Source organism: Pavona decussata, unplaced genomic scaffold (genome assembly GCF_977016875.1).
Source record: "Pavona decussata unplaced genomic scaffold, jaPavDecu1.1 SCAFFOLD_189, whole genome shotgun sequence".
In the NCBI taxonomy this organism is placed as follows: domain Eukaryota; kingdom Metazoa; phylum Cnidaria; class Anthozoa; order Scleractinia; family Agariciidae; genus Pavona; species Pavona decussata.
This window is the reverse complement of record NW_028145598.1, coordinates 217,917-240,000: the sequence shown is the minus strand read 5'-3', so window position 1 is coordinate 240,000 and position 22,084 is coordinate 217,917. Positions and strand designations below refer to the sequence as shown.

Genomic DNA, 22,084 nt, shown 5'->3' with positions numbered 1-22,084 from the left:
TGGTCAAACGAGAGGGCCTGGGCGCTTTTCACTCGATATAGGTCAAATGAGACCGGAACGTTTGACGGGTAATATGACGACATCAATAACGTCACCAAATCTCATGCTCCATGCAAGTGAAAAGCAAGATCAGCTACGTCCCTTAAAAGAAAAGACTGCGCAGGCCCAAAATCCCAGTTCGCCGGAGACCGCAAGAATTGATATGCAGGAAACTGAAGACGAAACGTCCAAGAAATCTCGACTTACCTCGGAACTTGTAGGAATCTTGATGTCGCTTTTCATGCAAGATGGTCCTTTCCTCACGTTTCGGTTGTTCATAATTGCTCATTATCAAGCTTATGAGTACATGGTCATATTCCTGACCGCTAAAAACGCGCTGGTACTCGCGTTGCAAGTATACCGCCTGTGTGTACTGCACTGCACTTGTTACGATCACAAGGAGAATGATTTCTCGCCAGAGAACGAAATCGACGCCAACTCTCGGCTGAAAAACGTTCAGGTGGCGGTTACACACGAAGAGAACGAGCCATCAGAAGACAGTTCTCTTCACGAACTGATCCCATGGACATTGACAGGAAAATTGAGAAACAGCTTTAGAAATCCATTCTTTTATCCATCCGCGTTGAGTCAACAAACACATTTAGCGCCATGACGAATCAATACGAACAATGTTGCCTTTGACCTCTTTTCCAACGGACAACGAGGCAAAGTTGAGCGAGAACTTTCAAATTAAATAGAGTAGTTTTCGATGGTACTGTGAAGTTGTACTAACGGAATGGACCAAGACGACCAATTCACTGATTTAAGCCGGATCGGAGCTGGAACCTTCCTCCTATTAACTTGTTTATTTGCTATTCTTTTTAAATTTATTAACTTTGTTAACATAGAAGTATATCTTTAACTTGAGTGTGCAGTTTCTTTTTATTTTCTACTGATAAATTACGTGTTATAGGTACGCTTATTGCTCGTACGTAGCAGTACATGACCAACTCGAAAGCCAACTAAACTGCTTTGGTCACAGCGCACCTTTTATTTTATTATCATTCCTGTATTTTTTCATTTTCTATTTAATTTGACGTCGTAATTTTGATTGTTGTAAAAACTGTACATAGTTCACGCAAATAAAAATCTGGAATTTGAAACCTGCTGATAGCTCGGTTTCTTTGGCGTGGACGAACAAGCAGTATTTTGCTACCGGCTCCCCCTGCTTGGACAGGATGCTTGTCGATCCATCACAGGGTTATTTTCAGTGGACCACATTTGTATTATCTTCAGTTAACCTGAAACATGCTTGCAATGAAGGCCTCTGTGCTCATGCGGGAATCAATATCATTAAAAACATTGCCATTTGGAGAGATTTCTCTGTACGACTCTGAATATAGCGAGGTGATGTAACACACTGAAAACAAAAATAATCACTCTAGATAATTACAAGAGACAAAAATAACTCAATGAATCAATCAAATATATGAACTTGAGTCCCGAAAAAAAAAATCCCTAGGAACGCGGGACTTCCTCCCTGAAACGAGTCCGTTCGGAGAAAGGAAGCGGGCTCGTAGCCCCGAAGAATAGCTGGCAATCGAGCCTACTGGGAAGCAGCGATAAACTCCAAGCTCTTTCTGGTGGTGCAAGAGAGACTCACACACGATCTACGTCTCTACGCGACAACTCTCATAAGCGAGCATCTTTTAAACATCCAGTCAGCCATTTTGAAAATCACTTGTGAACATTGAGTTTTGTTGTTGTTGTTGTTGTTGTTGTTGTTTTTTTTTTTTTTTACGAGAGCTTCCAAATTTTGTGTTCAGCTAAGAATATACTGCCGTAATTTAAACCTGATTTTATGAAAAACAATTAATGTTCTCGTTGCCGGGACCGGCTCGCAAGAAATTCATTTTAAGCAGTTTACTAATAACTGATAAATTGAAACAGGATTTCGTAAAACTATGGGAACAAGTTTGCATAGACTTGCTTACAAGTATGCATAGACTTGCTCGGAGAGCGCGATCGTCAGAGCTCCGATCTAGCGAGCGAGCGAGAACTCCATTCAATGAAAGTCCATGCAATGAGGAGCGAGCGAGCGACTTTGAGAAAGTCTATTAAAAGTTTACGTGGCGTTGACTGAGCCTGTAAGCATGACGCTTAGCTAGCGCAATACTTTTACGGCTGAGAGGCATGAGGCAAGTACTTTTATGTCTTGGAGCTGAAAACACTCAGTGTTTTTTAATGCCCAGTCGTACGGAAAATTTGTCTCCTCTGTCTGTGAAATCAGTGTATCAGCTGAATTAGTTGTTTACTTGGATAAGGCACGGAAAGGTAAATTTCATATCGACTCCATAACTTTTCCAGTTTTTTAATAAAAGTTTATTTTTCAATTAGTTGTATATGGAGGAAGATGATTTCTTATAAGAGATCACTAGATTTTAATAACTCATTTTGATCTGATGAAATGGAATTAATGATACTTTCCCAATAAAATGAATATCGCGTCGAATTGGCCTTAATAGTAGAATAATCCCTTGATATTGACTGTGTAATAAATGCCTCAAAGTAAATTAGCAGGTAAGAGTCGAGGTGCTAATTAGAACGTGTTCATTGAATCATCAATTCACCGTAAGTAACGCATAACTGTGCACTGTAATTGTTCAATAAAAATCAAGGTTTAGGAGGGTTACTTCAATACTCTTTTACAAATGCTCAAGTCTCGAATGAACAAACTAAAATACAACTTCACCGACAACTGCGTCACACCAAGCACATAAGGCGGCTGTTCACAATAAAGCTTTCGTGCTAAAATCAATAATAAATCACACCAAAATAACCGAAGCTAAATATATATATATATATACAGAATAGCCACAGCACAATTAAGCTGGATTAGGGACTATTCCGGTGGATTAACCTTTTAAATATACGCCCACGGTGACGTGTAACGATATTTGGCTACAGCTAACGAGGAAATTTTAGCAAAAGATTGTCGTTCAGCTCTACTGTTTTATCGTAATATTTTAAAAATATATATATATTTGTTTAGTGGCCGATTACATGAGTTGGGCTGGTTCGGTTTGCCGAAATGAGTTTTTCAGCCCGGTATTATATTAGGCAGCCAGCCCGACGCTGGCTAAATTTACACGTTTTCGTGTGAATAATGGCTCCAACAAAAAGACTATGGATCGCATTACTTCACGTTAATTCATCATTTTGGCAAATTATTTTTTTCATAATCAAAAAGCTTTATTGTTTTCTGTTCCTTCATATGTCGAACATTTTTTGGCTATATTACTGAATCTTGCTGTCAAAAAAAATGGCTGGCCCGGTGAACGCGATCCCGGTGACTTACAGCCTAACCGGGTCAGCCGGGGAAGGGGAGTAGGCTGGGGGTGGCTCAAAATATACCAATCGGCCCCTTAGTGCTCTCAAAAGGTCCAAACCACGAAAAACTGAACAAAAACCTTGGTATTTCACCACAATACTGACAATTACACCAAGGGGTGGAGTAGAATGAAGTATCACGCAAATTTGATGTCATTTCAAAGCCCAAAAATGTTTGCCTGTCAACAGAAACAAAAAAGTGATAGTCTAGTTTGGTAAAATTTTATCACTCCACTGCAATAAAACTGTCGATTAGTGCCTCTGGCCGCAGAAACAGAGAAGGTCGGAATGGATTGAAACTTGAAAAATGTCGGGTGTTCATGAGCTACGGGCTAACGTTTTTCAAGTTCTCGCGTTTATGTTTCCAAGCATGTGCCAGAACATATCACGAGTTGTTCCTTTAAACCTAAGAAATTGAACTGACGATCTTTCTTCTCGTTGTTGTTAATATAACTACTGATTTTAATTAACAGTTGTAATCTTTGATTTTTCTCTCTCTCTTTTCTTTTTGTCCTGTTGAACATATTTATAGTAGGACATTCAATATTGAATTTTGAAAGGAAACCTAATCAGTTTTTATAATCCTCGTGGTTTCTTTTAGGCTTCTGCGTTAGGCCATTTCACCTCTTTTTCCTCTGTTTGTGATTTGTGTTCCTTAAATCTGCATTACAAAGCATGGCAAGCATAAACAAATGGATAAATATTCAATGCGACTAAAATTCATACGACATGTACAATTAGGCCTTACTACAAAAAATTATCTTCCGGCTGCCATTGTTTTCCGCGAGGCAGAATGCAATCATTTTTACCAGTCTCAAAATTGCGAGGAGTCATTTTAAAGAAAACTTTAGTTTTTTCATAACATTTGAGGCCTTCCGAACTTCCGATCAAATAGTCCTCGGAATTGATGCCTTGAGTTCCCAAAAAAGAAAAAACGGAAGCTTACGTATACAGCAAAAGTAAATTCGACGTGGTCATTTATTACCGTTCCATTTAATAGACAATTCCTGGAATTCCACTATTGCTTTAGTTTAATTTTATGATTATGTACAAAAGTTGTCAGTGTACATTTTCAGAACATGTACAGGTTTAAAAATAATACACCATTCAGTTTATATGTACAGTACTTGTGTAAATACCTTAAAATAAGTACAATTAATTAATACTTTTCTGTGTCGGACACATTTCGCGCGAAAGCGTTTGACTCTACAACTGCTAGCAAAAGTAGTAAACTGATACATTTGCTCCAAAAGCTTGGTAATAAAATATATGATCATTGATGTTTATGAATCACGCAATTAATGAACTCTTTCCTTATTAAGCCAAACATCGAGTCATAAACATGAAGTTCCATGAATTTTATTGGGACACATTAGCGAGAACTCCACACTGATCTTGTAAATATTCCTCTTTGAAGCTTCAGTTTCTTCGGCCGTTTGAGGGCATTTTTTTTCGTACGTAGTACCTCAGTATCAGGACCTCTTTAGAAAGTGGTTAAGAGACAGTTTTTAACCGCAAATGACCTGCTAATTTGGGTAGCAATTCCAAACGACTAACTTGGTATATACTAAAATGGGTAGAATTATGCAATACTCTTTCTCCTGGCGTTTCGAAGATATCGACAATATTTCAGGTCTCCGGTGTCGACAAGCTCGCCACTTTTCCTTTTCTCGAAGTCTACATCTTTCTCAAAGTTTCTCGTGGAAAGTTTTGCCGGTTGTAGTTGATGAATAGGAGGTAAACGAACAGATGGTGGAATTCTTATCGGCTCAACCTCCTCGCTTTCAACAATGTCAAATATTGACTCTCTCCGCGTGGAAGGTTCTTCTTCCAGAGAATTGGTTAGAAAAGTTTTTGAGAACTCTGCTCCTCGCGATGTCCCATTGAATTCCTCGTTCATCTTTTGCAGTTCAAACAGCGACAGGCTCGCTCGTCTTCGAAACACTCGCTTTTTCTCCGAACTGATTGTAGAGCTCTGTGCCAAGGCTTCGCTGCAAACAGATAACCGCCTCGGCCGCGATTTCGCGGCTTTTTCCAGCAACGTGTGATTCATGGCTTCTTCGTGTGTCATGTTTAAACTTATTGACCGTCTCCTCGGCGTAGTGTTTGCCATGGATATTTCAGGGCTGGAGAAGTTACCGCTGTTTCCCTTCAGTTTGTCTTGATATTTCAGCATTTCACTCTTGTCTCGTTCTATCTTTGACTCCGTGAAGCCTTTAATTCTGTCCAAAGAGTCTCTCACTTTTGCCCAGCTGTTGTTAAGCTGGTTGTTTTGAATCGAAAGTCTTCGGTTAAGATTTTTTGCTAGCATTACGGGTTCAGGGTTCCCCTGGTCAGCTAGCTGTATTCTCGTAAGTTTCTCCATGACGAAGGCATAGAAAGCCAAAACCAAAACTAACACTTTCGCCGGCCGTATGAATCTCTTTTATAATAATACCAGTTTTCCTGCCAACCTTGCCAACGACCTCAACTAACTGGCCGTGCACTGACCACTCACGCAGTAACTACCTTATGTACTTTATTACCCGAAGCAAAATGTTACAAAGGACATATTCTCATGCAAATCAACTTAATGACGTTTTTGTTTCAAGATTCTGTAAGCTGCTTAGTAGAGGCGCTAACGAGATAAAAAGGGGGCTGGACGCTATCTCACATTATTCAAACCAAGAGAAAGCGCTTAGATGAACAAACAAAGAACTCTATCCTTTGCCAGCCTTCAATACAAGGTACAATTACAATAGCGTGTTAAACTCTTTTCTTCCTTTCGTTCAATATCTTTGCATCAGATTTATTTGTTACCGGCAAGATTCATCGTTGCGGAAAATAAATTATCAATGGTCGCAACTCTTTGAGTTTAGTTGAAGCTGTACGTAGTCATGCCTTGCTCTTTCATAACATATCGAAAGTTGCTAAGCGAAATTAAATCTTTAGCGTTTGAAATGTTTTCATAGCTTCTTTCTTCTCCTGAGTGAGCCATGCCATTTAAACTGCCGTAGTGTTTGTTAACAAAAGGCTCTCGATAATTACAGTAATTTGAATTACACTGGGATTAAGCAAATTGGGACCAAAATATGCAAAGCTAGCTTACAATTTGCTTCCTACTAAAACTTAGAAAATTAATGAAGTTTACTTAGATTGGCGTTTTGCAAATGTCCGTCTAAATTGATGTAGAAGTCTTGTCGTCTTGCAACGTTATAACTCTTCTTCTTTGTAGTAATATCATTGGTAAATTTTTGTTCTTCAAATGGCACTAAAAAACAAATTAAACCGATATTGGGCCTTGCGATACGATTTAGGCAATTGTACAGAAAATTGTACAATGCAACAACATTATCGCGTGTCCTGGACCGTTTGGCGGCAAAATGATACGTAACCCTTGAAAATGAGGCAAACGCTGAACGAAATACAGTTGTAAAGGAAAAAACGCAGTCCGATGTACTTGACAAAATTTCGAATTACGGTGGCAGGGTTTCCAGGATCAATACTGCTATTCTTTATCAGATGATACAACAATAATGGTATCAAACAAATGCCTAATTATTGGTGAACAAGTTATAGTTGTTTTCTCTACTTTATACGTTACCATAGTAACAATATAACCTATAAAAACCGTCCTAAATTATAACTCACAAACGAGCTGGGTGAGCCCAATTTTTAGTATCAAACTGAAATTTGCATGTCAACATGCAAAATTTTGCGAAGCTTTAAAAGCAATTATAGGGATTTTCTTTTAAATTTGCAAAAAAGTTGAGTCTTGACATGCTGATCACTACTCGGGGTCACTGTTCTCTCGATCGAGGTCAACGCCAGACGCCAGGAATTCTGCGTATGCGACGTGAACACAACCGAAAAATTACCGAACAAATTGAATGTTCTCCGAAAACTCACCGAGTTCTGAACTGGCGCCTTATTGTGACGTCACCAGGTTATTAAATTTGATGACTTTGTCGTACTGTTAAAATTAGGGCTGTCTTTAACAGATCTCTATGTCTAATAGATGTCATGCAGAACATCGAGGAACAAGCCCTAGCAACCTACAAACGGACACTACCGCTCTGGTTACGGTACGTAGACGACACCTTTACAGCAGTACACAAAGACGGAGTCGACGATCTTAACAGACAGAACGCTGGCATACAGTTTACTAAGGAGATCGAAGACAATGGTAAGATACCTTTTCTAGACTGCTTAGTTACCCGTAACAACAACGACAACAAACTAAGTACTAAGGTTTACAGGAAACCAACACATTTTGACAGACTACTGGACCAGTCATCCTACAGCCCTACTTCTCACTAAGCAACGACTATACAGACCTTAACAAGGCGAGCACAACTGGTTTGTGACTCACCTGACAGACTCGCAGACGAAAACAACTACTTAGACAACGTCTTCAACAAGAACAACTATAACAAGGACTTTGTTAGACGTAACACTTACAAGAACACTGAACCTAACGCCACAAACAACGACGCGACTCCCGTAACTACTGTAACTATACCTTACGTAAGGGGCACTTCTGAGACTATCGCACGGATTCTACAACCCTACAACATCCGTGTAGCTCACAAACCTATAACCCATTTACGACAACTACTGACGAAAGTAAAGGACAAAGACGAACCGAACCGCAGACAGGGAGCAGTTTACAAGATCAAATGCTGCGACTGCCAGGCCACTTATATTGGTGAGACCGGTAGAAATTTAAACGTACGACTGACTGAACACAAACGAGCAACTAGAAATGGTGATATCAACAATCACATTGCTGAGCACCAGTTACAAACGAACCACAGAATCGACTGGGACTCTGCCAAGAGCATTACCTACAGCACAAATTACCATCAGCGACTCACTCTGGAAAGCTGGTTTACTAACTTAGAACAAACGCCACTCAACCGTTGCCTACAACTACCTGCACCATGCAAACGACTTATTGACAGCAACAACGAAACAGACAAACAATAGACACTTTACTAACAATAGACCCACGGACTTTTTGACTAACAAAAGACGGATCGAAACGCACCAATCACTTTTTACAGTCTTCACAGCCAATAACATCACGGCTTACTGACAAACGACCAATAACATCTGGACTTCGTTGACCAATCAGGTTAACAACCAGAGACGTATATACCACCTACTGACGTTCCACAATTCACTTGACTCTGAAGATGACTTCCGCTCAGGTTGTCGAAACGTCAGTCAAAGTCACCACAAACAGTCCTTCTCAGGACTACACTCACCCGGATGATCATAATTTACGTACTTATAACATGACTCCTGGGTTCAAACCATTTACAATCAGATGTCTATTAGGTTTTGCTAGAAAAATTGGAAAACTGTTTTTTAAATTTTCCCGTACAACCACTGTAATGCCTCATTGGCCGATTTTACCATTAAAAAACTATTGAGAACAGGATTTTTTTCCGAATATGCCTGTGTCATTTACTGATTAATACATCATTCTCATTTATTCACCAGGCTCAACATATTCCATCTCATTTTTTCCAAAACAAAACTATTGTTAAATAAACGTTTTATAGTTTCATTTTAGTTTAGTGATTATTCAGTTTGGGGTATTTTGTCACGTGAAACACTTGATTTTGGTCTTTGCTGGCGAAGAAGAGGCGAAGGCGAAAATCAAGTGTATTTTTCAGCGTGTGCCATAGACTTTCTCAAAGTCCGTTTTCGTGGAGTCCTGTCCGAGAGTGAAAACGTCTCGCGCCTGACATTTTGAATTTCGCGAGGACCATGGGGAAGAGGCTGGCCGATAAGAAGCTTGAGTTCTTTTGATTAATCAACATCATAAGACATCACGGATAGTTTGTACAATTCATTTCTTATTCCTGGAATGTTGATATGAAATTACAGAGTGGCACAGCAACAGTCCACAGCTTAAACTCGGGGGTTAGGAAGGGGGAGGGAAGGGTTTATTCATGAAAGGTCACTTAGCTTCTGAGGTGCTTAGTGTTCAGAATTTGCAAGTATAATTACATGTAAAAGAAACTTTCTAAGTCTACATTTCGTCAATGAACCAATCAGAACACGAAGTAAAGGCAGTTGCCCAGCGCCAACGCCGAAGCAAACTTGCTTGTGGACCTCTTCTCTTCCCTCAACCAAAATACCCTGGGAACAAGTCACGTGTTAGTTAAGGTGGCAGTGATGACGTCACAAGAAAGTAATTTCCGAAGTTTTTTTGCTTAGTCATCAAACTAACGTCTCTAACGTCTCAAGTCGAAACATGAGCTCAGAGAAAATTGGGGCTAAAAGGGAACCGTGAATCTTAATAATACCCGTCTGTAAGAGCCTTACCACCTCCTCAGTATGAGAGACTCGCACTTTTGTAAAACAATTTTTTCCCTTACATTATCACTGTTGTTCAAACATGCTGGTCACGAGAATGTAGGAAATCATCACGAAAAGGTCTTGATGTGGAAATATATTCTCCTAACTATCATCAGAAGAAAATAGGAGAACCGTGAGAAGAATGTGCATTTTGATATCACGCCACACTGCCTCACAGACCATCTGAACTTAAAGGGGAAGTATCACGGGGATTTTGAGCTTTTATCGTTGAAATGTTGGGACCACACGTTCACTTGGTTACAAAATAATTCTAGAACATCAAGAAAAAAATTAACTGAATTCTAGAAAGGAACAACTCATGACCTGCTCTAGTGTATTTTGGGAACAAAAACGCGAGAAATTGAAAACAGTTAGCCAAACATTTTTCAAGTTGCAGTCCATTCAAACCCAGTCCATCTGTGGTCAGAGACACTTATTGGTAGTCTTAGAACACTGGGGAGACAATATACAACAATTTTACAATACTTTTAGGATTCTGTTGTTAAAAGGAAAACGTTTTGAAGATGTTGATACAACACCGAATTCCCTTGATACTTCCACTTTAGTCTACAAACCAGAAGTACACAAAAATGTTCATCAGTTGAAATGAACTTTGAAAACTTCAGCATAGCAGCTAAAATCATATTTATTGCCACCAAGTTTACAAGGGCAATTATTATAGCTTTACAAAGGAAATATACAAATATACAAATATCACTACCTGTATTTACTATTTCATTGAAGATTGCAATTGATGGCTTGTATAAACGTAAATGTATTATAATTCTACTGACCGGTTAAAAGCAATCATAAATCGGCGAAAGAAAATAGCGTGGATTGATTAACTCCACGGTTTAATCGGGTAAAATCCAAGGCTTAGTTCCGCAGGCTAACGAATACTGAAGTACTGAAGCTTAATTTTTTTAAAACCCCTCCATTCCCGAGAAATGAATAAACTCAAAACTAAGACAACTCTCATTTTGAAAAACAACGAGAAACAAAAAGTGTCACAGAGAAGTACTATGTATTAGCTTTCATTTGAGAAGCTCGCGCTTCATTACAAGTGGTACGATTCAGGGGATGAAAAGTTCGATGTTTCTTTCAACGTTCGGCTCTCAATAGGACCGGAAAGACAGACGGTCCCTTGAGTCGGGATGAATCCAAGTATTATTTTTGACACTGTAGGATTTTATATCACACAATGCATAGGGTAAATCTTCATGAAGACGGTCTAACTCTTTGGTCGGTCGGTGCATTTATGAAGATCAGTAAGTTTACGCAGCATGATGACGGCAAAGAAAAGAAGATGGTAAAATTGTTTTGTGTGACCAACAAGGCAGCTAATCCCCAACACGTTTCGAAGCAATTTTTTTGAAAAACAATTTTGTATTCGTATCGTACACAACCAAAGGACGGTGATTTAAACAGAACGTTCTTTAACGGATAATGATTAGCTGCCACGCTGGTCATAGAAAGATATTTTGGCGGACTTTGGCGTTCTTTCCTCAGCCGTCTTGTTGCGTATTAAAGAGAACTTCAACTCTCACAACAAATTGACGTGAAATTGTATAAAAAGTGTTTTAATTTCAAACCTGACTTTAAAACGCGGAGGTAACATTTTAGTGTTCTATACGGTGAATTTGATAATCGCCCATTTTCGCTTTTAAATTTCCCTTGCGCCGCCATTTTGGATTTTGTGACGTCGTACGTTTGCTGTTTCAGGAAGCAGTTCGTTTGAGAACAATAATTGGGCAACCATATGATTTAACTATTTTTCAACACTGCTTCAAACAATTAACGTCGTTTTGTAGTGAGAATGGAGGTTTCGTTTGAGGCTCACTCATTCCAAGCAGGAGGCTTGTGCAAAACTTTTGGAACATAGTTAATCTCTAGTGACTTTAAGTAGCGTCTCATTATTGATAAATTGCATTCATTAACTACTCAGTTAAGTACAAGTAAAACATCTACATTTGAATTTCTTTGTTGCAATAAAAACAGTTTCCTAAAACAATTTACCATAAAATCTGCTGTCACATTTCAGCGTTAGAATTTTCAGACCTCAGAATTTTGCAATAAGATGTTTACTACAAGGCAAATAAACTGATTAATTTTAATATTGATGCTGAAGATATGAAACAATGAAAGCACTTTTGAGCGGTCAAGAAATCCAAACTGTTACTGAGAAGCTAACATATAAAATAACAGATAGAATTTTTCGGATTTTTCCGCAGCCCACTGAGAACTACAGCTTTAGCAAGCACGACTACTTTCCATCGCTTTTGCAAAATAAGACATAGAAACACTAAAATTGCAAATTTTTATGAGCTTAAAAAAGCAGGTCTCAGGTGACCAGAAGGGGGCAATTTCCCAACACAAGTACAGTTAAGGATCACTGTTATTCAATCCGGACCTTTCTCACAAATAGAAGTAATACTAGATGAACATCCCTTGTGAACAGGCCAGATCATAAGATTGAATTCAGGCTTACATTGGGGATACCAATCCCTGAAATTTCCTGAATGTCCTCAGGACATTAACCCTATTCAGCCTGGGAGGAGGGGAGGGGGTCAAAGTAAATCCCCCCTCTCGTAACTTCAAGGCCATTGAGACTATGGCAATAAGACTTGGGTGTATACGGTATATTCCAATCTGTTTCCTTTGAGGTATGAAAAAAGGACAACTGACATCATATCACGTAACAATCAAGTTATTTGTTCTTCACAGCTGCCACCTTGGATTTCTTGATAATTATCTCCAAAACCACATAAAATCATCAAAACCAATAAATAAGAATCAAAATGGTGTAAAAATGTAAAAGTGACAAGAATAAATTTACAATTGCTCATAAAAAGGTAAAAAAAATCCAATTTTGAAAAAAAGGCTGTCAAAATCTTGTTGCCAAGAAAACAGGAAGTCACGTGACAAATCAAAAAAATTATTATATGAAATTGTTGCCAGCTAAATTTCAGGAAAAGTCACCATATTAAGTGATGTTTGCTTTGATATTAAACAAGGTATAAATATTCATAGTCAGTACAGACATTTTGTGCCGCTCTCCCCCAGGCTGAATAGAGCTAATATCCTGAGATTTTTGGGCTTTCACTACGTTGTTGCTACATGTATAACAGGTGCCATGCTCTATGGGATAAACAATTGTCTAAATGCACATACCAATGACAAATTTCATTGCACAACAAAATTTGTACAGAACTAATTAAAGTGCACTTTATAGCAACATAATGGATAGGGTTAAAAACCAAAATTATTTATGTACAGGGATGTATGACATTTGTGAAGAAAAAAACCGCATAAGAAAACGTCCATTTTCGTTCAGGTTTTGTTGGAAAAGCATTTTTTGACACAAATAAGACACACAATCTCTGTGAAGCAACTCTATACTTGTTCCTTAAAAAGGTATCACGTTTCTAAGAAAAACTGTAACTTATCAATGCAAAATGAATCCTTTCTGCACTGAAAAGACTGGTTGGGCATTGTAGTTCACCATCCATTAATGTATTCTTCATTTTGCAAGTAAATATATTCGATAGAGTATGGCACCCCTAAATGAAGTGATATTTTTTTTTTCAGCAATTCTTCAGCTTTCACTTCTGTCTGAACTGACAGGGTATCATCTGCAATTAGCTTTAAAATATTTCCCAGTGTCAGCCTTCAGTGGAAGTCTTTTAATTCTATGGCAATAGTATGGCTTATAAATTTAAATCACTGCATAATATCCAGCAGGGGAGGAGGCAATATTACTAAGGGGGTACGTGGAAGGGTTCAAGGAAATCAGCCACAAATATTGCAGTAACTTCAAATAAGCTATCCTATTTTGTCTGATGCTACATTCTTAATCCTCTCTGTCGTAAAGTCTGAAAAAAAAAGAAGGATCACAGTTACCACTTGAACAATATCAAAAGTAAAATTAATCTCAAAAGTAACAAAGTAACATCTTAGATGAATGTAGTGGTTGCTACCTAAACAATTCATGATTTTAATTCTACAACTCACAAATTTTATGCAGGTTTTTTTAGACAACACAAATTTTCTCAGTAATGGTGACCAAAAAAATTACTGTTTATCCAGCAACCTTCTTATCACGAATGGTCATCAAAAGGCAACATTGAAAAATTGAGCTTGGAACCTTGCCCAGAAAGAGTCAAAACATCTTCAAGCTAACATACCCATAAACTTATGTTTGAAAGGGCAAATGCTTGAAACATCAGCACTCGAATCTCTTTGAAGTGGCCAAATCACCCTATTAACTCTGTTGATAAAGCCAACCATTCGTTTCTGCTCCCCGCCGATACAGCACCATCTTACCCTGACAACGTTAACATGTCAGTCTACCCCTACACCCAGCCTCCAGGTTCTACTGCATGCTATCAAGATCTACATAAACATGTCCTATGTACTGTAAGTGTTATAAGTATTGTATCTTGGTCGTGTTAGTGCCCCATTGTAAGTAGTATTTATTGTTGCAGCAGAGTACTGTATTTTTGTATTGTAATGTCAGTAATTGCGTTGCAATAAAAAAAATAAAATAATAATAATAATAATAATAATAATAATAATAATAAAAACATGTCCTATTGTACAAATGAAGTAGTGCAAAGTGACAAGTGAAAAGGCCTAAGTAACTTTTGGATTGATTGCCTCTGGATGGTTTGAAGCTACTTTTTTGTGTGGAGTTCAGATTGTAATTATTATTTTTAACAATACTAATGATACTGCTATAATGTCATCTATTTAGATTTCTGCGAACCCGCCAACCACCCAATGCTATGAAATAGATGATACGTACACGATAAAAATTCTCAGTCCTGCTGGGAACTCGGAAATTTTTCCCAAAATTTCCATTGTGTACATACACTGTATCGTCTATTTCATAGCATTTAGATTCTAGTATGAGTATGACTTGACTCCCTCTAGTGATTCCAAAAAGACGAGATCACCTATGTTTCAAGAACTTGTTTTCGCCACCACGTTGTTCTCGCAAAAACATGCAGTAAAATGACAACGGCTATCTCATTTTCCCACCAAAAGGATGCTGGTTTGAGTATGGCTTTGCATACTCTTTCAGAGATAAATCATTTAAAATTAGATAATACACTTTGCACTCTATTGCACTCTCTTGTACTTGCACTCATACTAGAATCTAAAAATCTCTACTTAGTAGTTTTCCTTAGACAATGTTTTCTATCATAATTATCAAACATGAAAGGGTGAAAGATTTTGCTGGCAAATTTGTTCAATTTAAGGTGTCAAACGCACTCTGTAATCTTTGATTACTGCTAGTTATATTAGTGTGAAGATTGCTGACTGGGATTTTAATGTTGACTACCTAAATATTTTCCCTGAGGCTTCTTCATGTACCCTTCAAATATTACAGTTCTGTGTAAATACCTTCGCTTTATCACTTTGTTCGTTGCCTGTTGCACCTTGTTCTTGTGAGTCAGACACATCTCTTGATACTACACATAAAAATTCTGCTTGATCTTCACTGCCATAGTTATAATTACTTCCAACACTTATTAACTGCAATGTAAAAAATGTGTTTGCCATTAAAGGAAGTCAATAACTGGACCTGAACACATGCCACATTACAATATATCAACGGTTTGAAAGCTCTCAAGTGACAAAAATCAGTGAATATGAAGGAAAATGTAAATCTCACCCAACAAAGCAATTATTAATATACATCCCAGCTTTAAAATCTGATTTGAAGGTTTTGTGGAATAAGGCTGTTTAAATATACATCTACACGTACATGTAGTTTGAGCAAACTGGTGCATTTTTTTTGGAGGGGGGGGGGGGGGGAGGGGAGAGGGGGGAGGTGGAGTGTTGAAATTTCTGTTGCTTTTAAATTTTAGTTGTTTGTTTGTTTGTTTGTTTGTTTTACACTTTCACCATCAATTCAGGTTTCAACTGAAGCAACAAGGGCAGAGTGCAATTGGGTTCGCAAATGCGCAGAGACAGCTGTCTTTGAACCAGGCAGTAGATACAGTATCTGCTCTGTGCAGTTTAGTCTTTCCCAAGCTTCACTCGTTGGAATCTGTTTACTTCTTGGAATAGACTTTAGACTACTATGTAGTCACTTTCTGGACAGTCAAGAACCTGAGTGAAAGAACTCAAACATTCAACATTTTTTTTTCACTCTCTCCGGTCACAGTGCACTCTGATGGCTTAATTGCCCTCTCAATTATCAAGAAAGGAAATGTTATCTTAAGCATGCTTCTTCCTAACCTGTTCAAATCTCCAGCCATCTGACATTGTAGAAACCATCTGAGTGAGTTCGTCTTCATGGCACTGCAATACTCTGTACACGTGTTTCTTTGATTGAAACTGGGAAGGAAAAGAAAAGTAGAAGATGTACATGTACATGTGTTAGGCTTACACTCCCACAATCAATAAATTAATGTAGTCACTCTACAACTTTCCCTCAGCATTTAACCCTCTGAACAGCCATTCAAATAAAGCTACCAATGCAGCTCATGCACTTGCCTGTGGTACTGTTTGTTATGCTCTACAAGGGGAAGTCTCTGGATAAAATCTTAAGGGTGGCTGTTCAAATGAAAGCCATTGAGCTGTACTTTCCTGTAGTACTTTTTATTATACTGTACAAGGTTGTTTTAACTTTTGAGTCTGTGGATGAAATCCTAAAGTGTGACCATGGAAATGAAAGCTACTGGGCAGAACCTCCCAGTTGTACCATTTGTTATGCTGTAAGAGGTCATTCTTACTTTAGAATCTGTGGATAAAATCCCAAAAAGTGACCATTCAAATGAAAGCTATGAAGTAGAACTTTCCTATCATGACATCCCCTTTCAACATTTTACAAAACCATTTTTTGAGAATCTTGTTTCCCTCAAATTAGGTTGATCCAAACTAATCATTTAGTGTTGAACAGTATTAAGTACCCACGGACAGAAAAGGGGAGCGCTCTGCTACTGACTAGTGCCATAAGGTTCCTCATATATGTAGTGGAGAATTACTTCCAAAACTCATTAATAATTCATAAGCCCACTGACCTATCAAATGGTTAATAAAACATCATGTGCAGTGATTTTAAAACCCGATAGAACCTCCTCCTTACTAGTATGCGATCTTTAATGTTTTTCTTGTATGCTTATTTTCCAATGTTCACAAAAGCATCATTGTTATGAACTCTCTTGACACACGCTTTTCCAGGAATGTTTTTGAAGCTGTTCAAAAAACTTGCAGCACGTGTTTTAATGGGTCTAAAAGCACTCGGCTAAACCTCGTGGTTTTAAATCCCGATAAAACACTGCTGCTCATGTTTTAAACATTACATCATCAACCATATTATATAAAGGAACTAAATGTACATGTAAATCCTCAAATGAGCACCCCTCTCAAATAGGAAATCTTTGCTGTCCTTCCACCACATAACTTTTAAAGTACCTGGAATGCTTTCATTTAGCCAAAATGTTTGGTTCAACTTACTGGATGAAATGCAAATTTAAAGGGGAAGTGTCATGCAAATTTTCTGTCATTTCAAAACCCAAAAATGTTTGTCTGTCAGCAGAAACAAAGAAATAATTGTCAAGTTTGTTATAAATTATCACCCCAGTGCAATACAACTGTCGATTAGTGCCTCTGGTCAGACACAGAATAGGCCAGTATGGGTTGAAACTTGAAAAATGTAAGGCTAATGTTTTTCAAGTACTTGCATTTTTATTTCCAAAATGCGCTAGAACAGATCACGACTTGTTCCTTTCAAGAATTGAGTTGATTTCTTTCCTCTCGTCATTCTAGAATTAATTGGCAGCTGATTGAAAGTCTTATTTTATCATTTTTAACCAAAGATAGCAGAAACCCCATGATACTTCCCCTTTAACAAGCAGATCAAGCAGAAATTTGTGGGAACAAATGGACAACCTTCCAAGGTACTCCCAACACTTTTTCCATTACAACCAGTCAGAACAGAAATTATCATTCCATTTGCAGAAAATTTCCATTTCCACTTTGTTGTCTTCTTGGGCCATCATTGCAACATCACGTAAGTTTATTGATCTACCCATTGACATTGAAAGTTTGAAACAAATGGCAAAAGCCGTTCCACTTGACACAGAAACTTTCCAGAATCTCCAACAAAACATTTTGGCTAAAATGGAAAGTGCCCCAGGGAATACCGAAGGAGTGTAAAGATGTCCTCTCTGTCTCTAAAGGGCAATTTACGCGGTATGACTTTGTTGCGTGCGACTAGCTTACGACAGGCCTACGTCACAAATTGTTTGGTGTTAATCAAACCTAGAACTCGCTTACGACTGTCATGTACATCATAAAAAAGTTGTAAGATTTTAAAACATGTTTTAAAATCCTACGACAATCGTAGGTATAGGTAATGTTGAATGACAAGAGTTGTGTGCAATTTTTTGCATGACACGAGCAGCGCGCGATCTAGATATCGCATGCGACAGTTGTAAGCAAAGTTGTACCGTCTAAATCGACCTTAAAACCTTCAGCCCAAAAATTGTTATGATTTAAACAAACTTGAAGGAGGAAATCCAAAATTTGAAAAAAGCACCCAGGGGTGCTTATTTAAGGATTTACAGTATGGTAAAACATTTCAAAGATAATGATAACTTACTGGATGTTTTAGACGAGCTTCTCTTGAGTCTATTCTTTCTTTTATTATTCTAACAAGTGGATCAATATTATAAAATTCTGCCTCCTCTAAAACACCTGAAAACAGACATAACATAAATGTTATTATCGTCAGCTTTCCCATCTGGGTGGACAGGTTTTGTTCATTTAGTGCTCAAGCCCCCGGAGAATCCCTTGCTTTTTTTACTTTTAGAAAATAATGCTTGCAATTTTTTCTTACTCATTCATTATTGCCAGCTGTGTTTGTACATTCCTATTATTTTGCTCTCTTAACACAAGGCACAGCTAATAAAATAAGATAAAGGAAGACAGAGTTAGACTCTTGCTACAGCTGTAGCATGAACACAAACTACATGTACATTGAAGATCTTCTTCTAAAAAAAAAAACTATGATTTATGCCAGCCTTAACTATTTGAGACTTTGAAGTAGCAATAGTTCACAACTGGACAATAAAGAAGATTTTATTTTCTTTGCAGAACCACACACTATTAGACAACGTTTTGATGAAATATGAATATACTGTATTTATTCCTCTATAAGCCGAGCGATTTTTTCAGAAAATAAAGCCAACTTAAGTCAAAATTTTCATCAGAAAAGAGGGTTCAGCTTAAAGCCAAGAATTTTCAGCCCAAAAAAATTTCAGACACAAAGATAACAATAACCTGAGAGAAAATCAAGATTTCTGTTTGGTTATTGACTTTTAATGATATGGTGACTCCTAAAGGAGCCGTTTGTTCGTGTTTTGCTTCAATAAAGCTTGGGTCCCCTTTGGGCAAAGGGTCCTCTAAAATCTCCAGGGGGTGGGGGGAGGAGCTTATAAACCAATATCAGCAACATGCTGACGACAAGCTTAAAATGCAAATTGTAGATACTACTACTTGCAAGCAGGACACATAAAAATGTAATAAGATTTGGAGACGTGTTATTAAAACCTACAACAGTCAAAGACATAGGCAATATTGAATGATGTGAGTTGTCTACAATTTTTTTTACAATAACTGTCCAAATTCCAGCGCGCTGATTGGCTCGTAGCTATTGTCTATAAGAGTACAGACAATAAAAATTATGTCAGATGTAACGCGCTCGCTTTCTCTATGAAAAAAATAGCCAATTCCGCTGGTACTTTTTCCATGTTATTGTAAAAAACAAATCGATGGCAGTTTTCTATGGTCTATACTCTTATAGACCATAAAATGACGCCATAAAATGTCCAAAACTTGGCAGTGAAACCACTCGCCTGCGGCTCGTGGTTCCACTTGAGTTTTGAACATTTTATGACGTCATTTTATGGTCTATAAGAGTATGGACCATAGAAAACTGCTGTCGATTTGTTAAGTACATAATGTGAGCAGTGCAGACTGCTAAATTGCCTGTCAAAATAAAACGTGGGTTTGCAAGTCCAAAACCCACAGAATCTCTATTAGTTGGACTTTTACTTTAGAACATCAACACAGCCCTTTATTTTAAAAGGACAGTAAACCACACAGAGGATGGTATACCTGTGCTGTATCTGAGGATTAACCGCTGACCTGCTTAAACTACTGGCTCAGTACAACACAATGACTCTATAATCAACTTTAATTTTCTGTGCTGTATTTGTCTAGATGAAAAAAATTAAGGGGAGAAAGAGACAAGTGATAACAGAGTGCTACAAAACCTGGCAACATAGAACTTTCTAATCTGCAACAAGTAACAAGATGTGCAACGAAATTCCACATGAACACAAGACAGATGGTGACAAGCAACATTTGTTTTCCTTGTTCTGGAAAATTTGTACATATATCAAACTCAATGGTCAAAACCATGCAGCTTTGTAGTTTTCAAGCTTTTACAGGCATATATTTCAGAGAAAACTTCTAGTGATAGCAACAATTTGGTTCCTTTGCCAATAGTTATTAGAAAATGTAAATGCCAAACTGGATTGGACCAAATAACAATTAACTCCACAACTGGAGTACTAAGAAATATTGTCAAAGCTTATATCTCCAAGCATTCATTCAATCAATACATGTATGTAGTGTAGATTGCTCTTTTACAAGTTTATTTATTTGCAAATTCCTCAAAACTGCAGTTGCCAAACCATATTTTTGCCTTATAAAGAGCCATCTGTTGGCCAGCTGAGCTTTACTCGGCGTTGCAAAAACAAGTCGTTTGTTGTCATACACACCATTAACCACCATACATTTTTACGATTATATGTAGCAGAACTACGTCGATAATATCAAGCTTTTAACTATAAACACAGATTTAACCTTAACATTCCGCATTCCGAACAAGAAGATTAAGCTTTCGAAATTCATTGTAAAACCTAGGATTAATCGTATTTTCTACGAACTTGCAGTATCTTAGATGGCAACTGCTCTTTCTCATCCAATGAATTTTCCCAAACCTTTACCAACATAATTAAGTTTAATTCTCTGCTGCAACCGTCACATCATGGCGTTGTGAGGATGTACGAAGGAATTAACTTGAGAAATTATTCTTTGTCATAACTTGCGGGTAACACAACAAACACGAAGCGTTCTTTGGTCAAGAGGCATTTCAAACAAGTATGAAAATTATGCTTCCAAAACAAACGGATTTTCGTTTCGCAACAGCTCCAGATCTGCAGTGCATGTGCAGTAGCATGTAGCGATCAAGTCTTATGCATGCTTGAATGATTACGGAGGGAAATAGTACTTCGCCTTTCTTGCGAAGGAACCTGTACAACATAAAAATAAAGGCACAGGAAACGTTTATTTCCTAGCCTATGTCGCTCCAAATTGGATGTTTACATAGAAAAATACCAGGGAGAAGAGTCGACTAAGAATTTTACATTAAACGAGCAATTAAAAATGAAAGAACTTTGGACTTTACCTTCTTCTAGCAAGTCTTTGTCGATTATAAGCTTTCCATGCCGTAGATAGTTTAAAACGGGTCCAAAATAACGAGGATCGCGGTCGATCATATAGGCTCCGTTTTCATCCTGTGAATGTCAAAATGTCCACCGGTTAGCTACAAGCTTGACATCACCGATGCTCGACTGAATGCACTCGTCTGCTTACCTTATCCGACGGTAAATCGGGATCTTCCGCACAAAGTCTATGCAGGAAAGAGTTAGGATGTCTACAGAGCGTTTGCTTCGTCGTTAAAAAGTATGTTCCACCGACATTTAGTTTTACCCAGTTGTTGCTTGAAGCAGCCATCTTGTGCACATCGTGTTATGTAGATGATTGAATTGGCCGAGAGATAATAATTCGGTGAATCGAACTGATTGGTCGGCCCAAAACGCTAAAAATAGCTTTCTATTTTTAGCTCCAGTTAACTGGAGTAAATCACCTGGCTTCCTCGATCTAAATCTGTAAATTCCCTGCACAGCAAAAGCGTTTTGAAGAAGAAAGGACCGCTCACGAATGATTCCGATAAGTTCCGAAGATCTCCGAAAGGGAAACAAGTCCGCCCACGCAAAGTGAAGAGCTGAAACGCTGCCCCCACAGCTGCTAAGATCGCAAATTGAAATTATTCAGACTTTTGCATCAGGTTTTGTCGAAACATTTTCGTCCAAGCCAAAAGATTTTCTCATTGACTACTACATTCGATTTGTGAGAGTTTGCCGATACTTCATTAAAAGAAAGTTTCGTCCCCCACTGAAAGATTTCATGAAAACGTTGTTACACCTAAATGCAAATGAGTCCCCTAAGCTAAACAAGATATTAATCCACAACTTATTCTGGTGAAAAAATAGTCAGTAAT

The 22,084-nt window shown here is 37.9% G+C and overlaps 2 protein-coding genes across 2 annotated transcripts in view; one reads left to right on the top strand and one right to left on the bottom strand.

The window, feature by feature from the left end:
- The window catches only part of LOC146462383 (uncharacterized), a 9,364-nt gene extending 8,037 nt beyond the window's left edge, over nt 1-1,327 (top strand). The window contains exon 3 of the mRNA XM_085085693.1: nt 1-1,327. This exon is cut by the window's left edge and continues 653 nt beyond it. Within this exon, the coding sequence (XP_084941819.1) occupies nt 1-652 (652 nt within the window). The 3' untranslated portion in view covers nt 653-1,327.
- A 10,770-nt stretch (nt 1,328-12,097) lies between these two features.
- LOC146462382 (BTB/POZ domain-containing protein KCTD5-like) lies at nt 12,098-21,752 on the bottom strand. Its single transcript, XM_085085680.1, has 6 exons — nt 21,397-21,752; nt 21,209-21,317; nt 18,335-18,429; nt 15,967-16,065; nt 15,127-15,258; nt 12,098-13,592 (listed from the first exon to the last, which is right to left on the bottom strand). The coding sequence occupies exons 1-6, from the start codon at nt 21,535-21,537 to the stop codon at nt 13,563-13,565; spliced, it is 606 nt and encodes a 201-aa protein (XP_084941806.1). The 5' UTR covers nt 21,538-21,752; the 3' UTR covers nt 12,098-13,562.
- Between the last annotated feature and the right edge of the window lie 332 nt (nt 21,753-22,084).

What these genes read in the sequence shown, in the direction of transcription:
- LOC146462382 (XM_085085680.1), bottom strand. Translation starts at nt 21,537, where the DNA reads ATGGCTGCTTCAAGCAACAACTGGGTAAAACTAAATGTCGGTGGAACA. An exon ending in ATGGCTGGAGATTTGAACAG is followed by an intron (nt 15,259 to 15,966) that starts GTTAGGAAGAAG and finishes TTTACATTGCAG; the next exon opens with TTAATAAGTGTTGGAAGTAA. An exon ending in AACAAAGTGATAAAGCGAAG is followed by an intron (nt 13,593 to 15,126) that starts GTATTTACACAG and finishes TTTTTTTTTCAG; the next exon opens with ACTTTACGACAGAGAGGATT.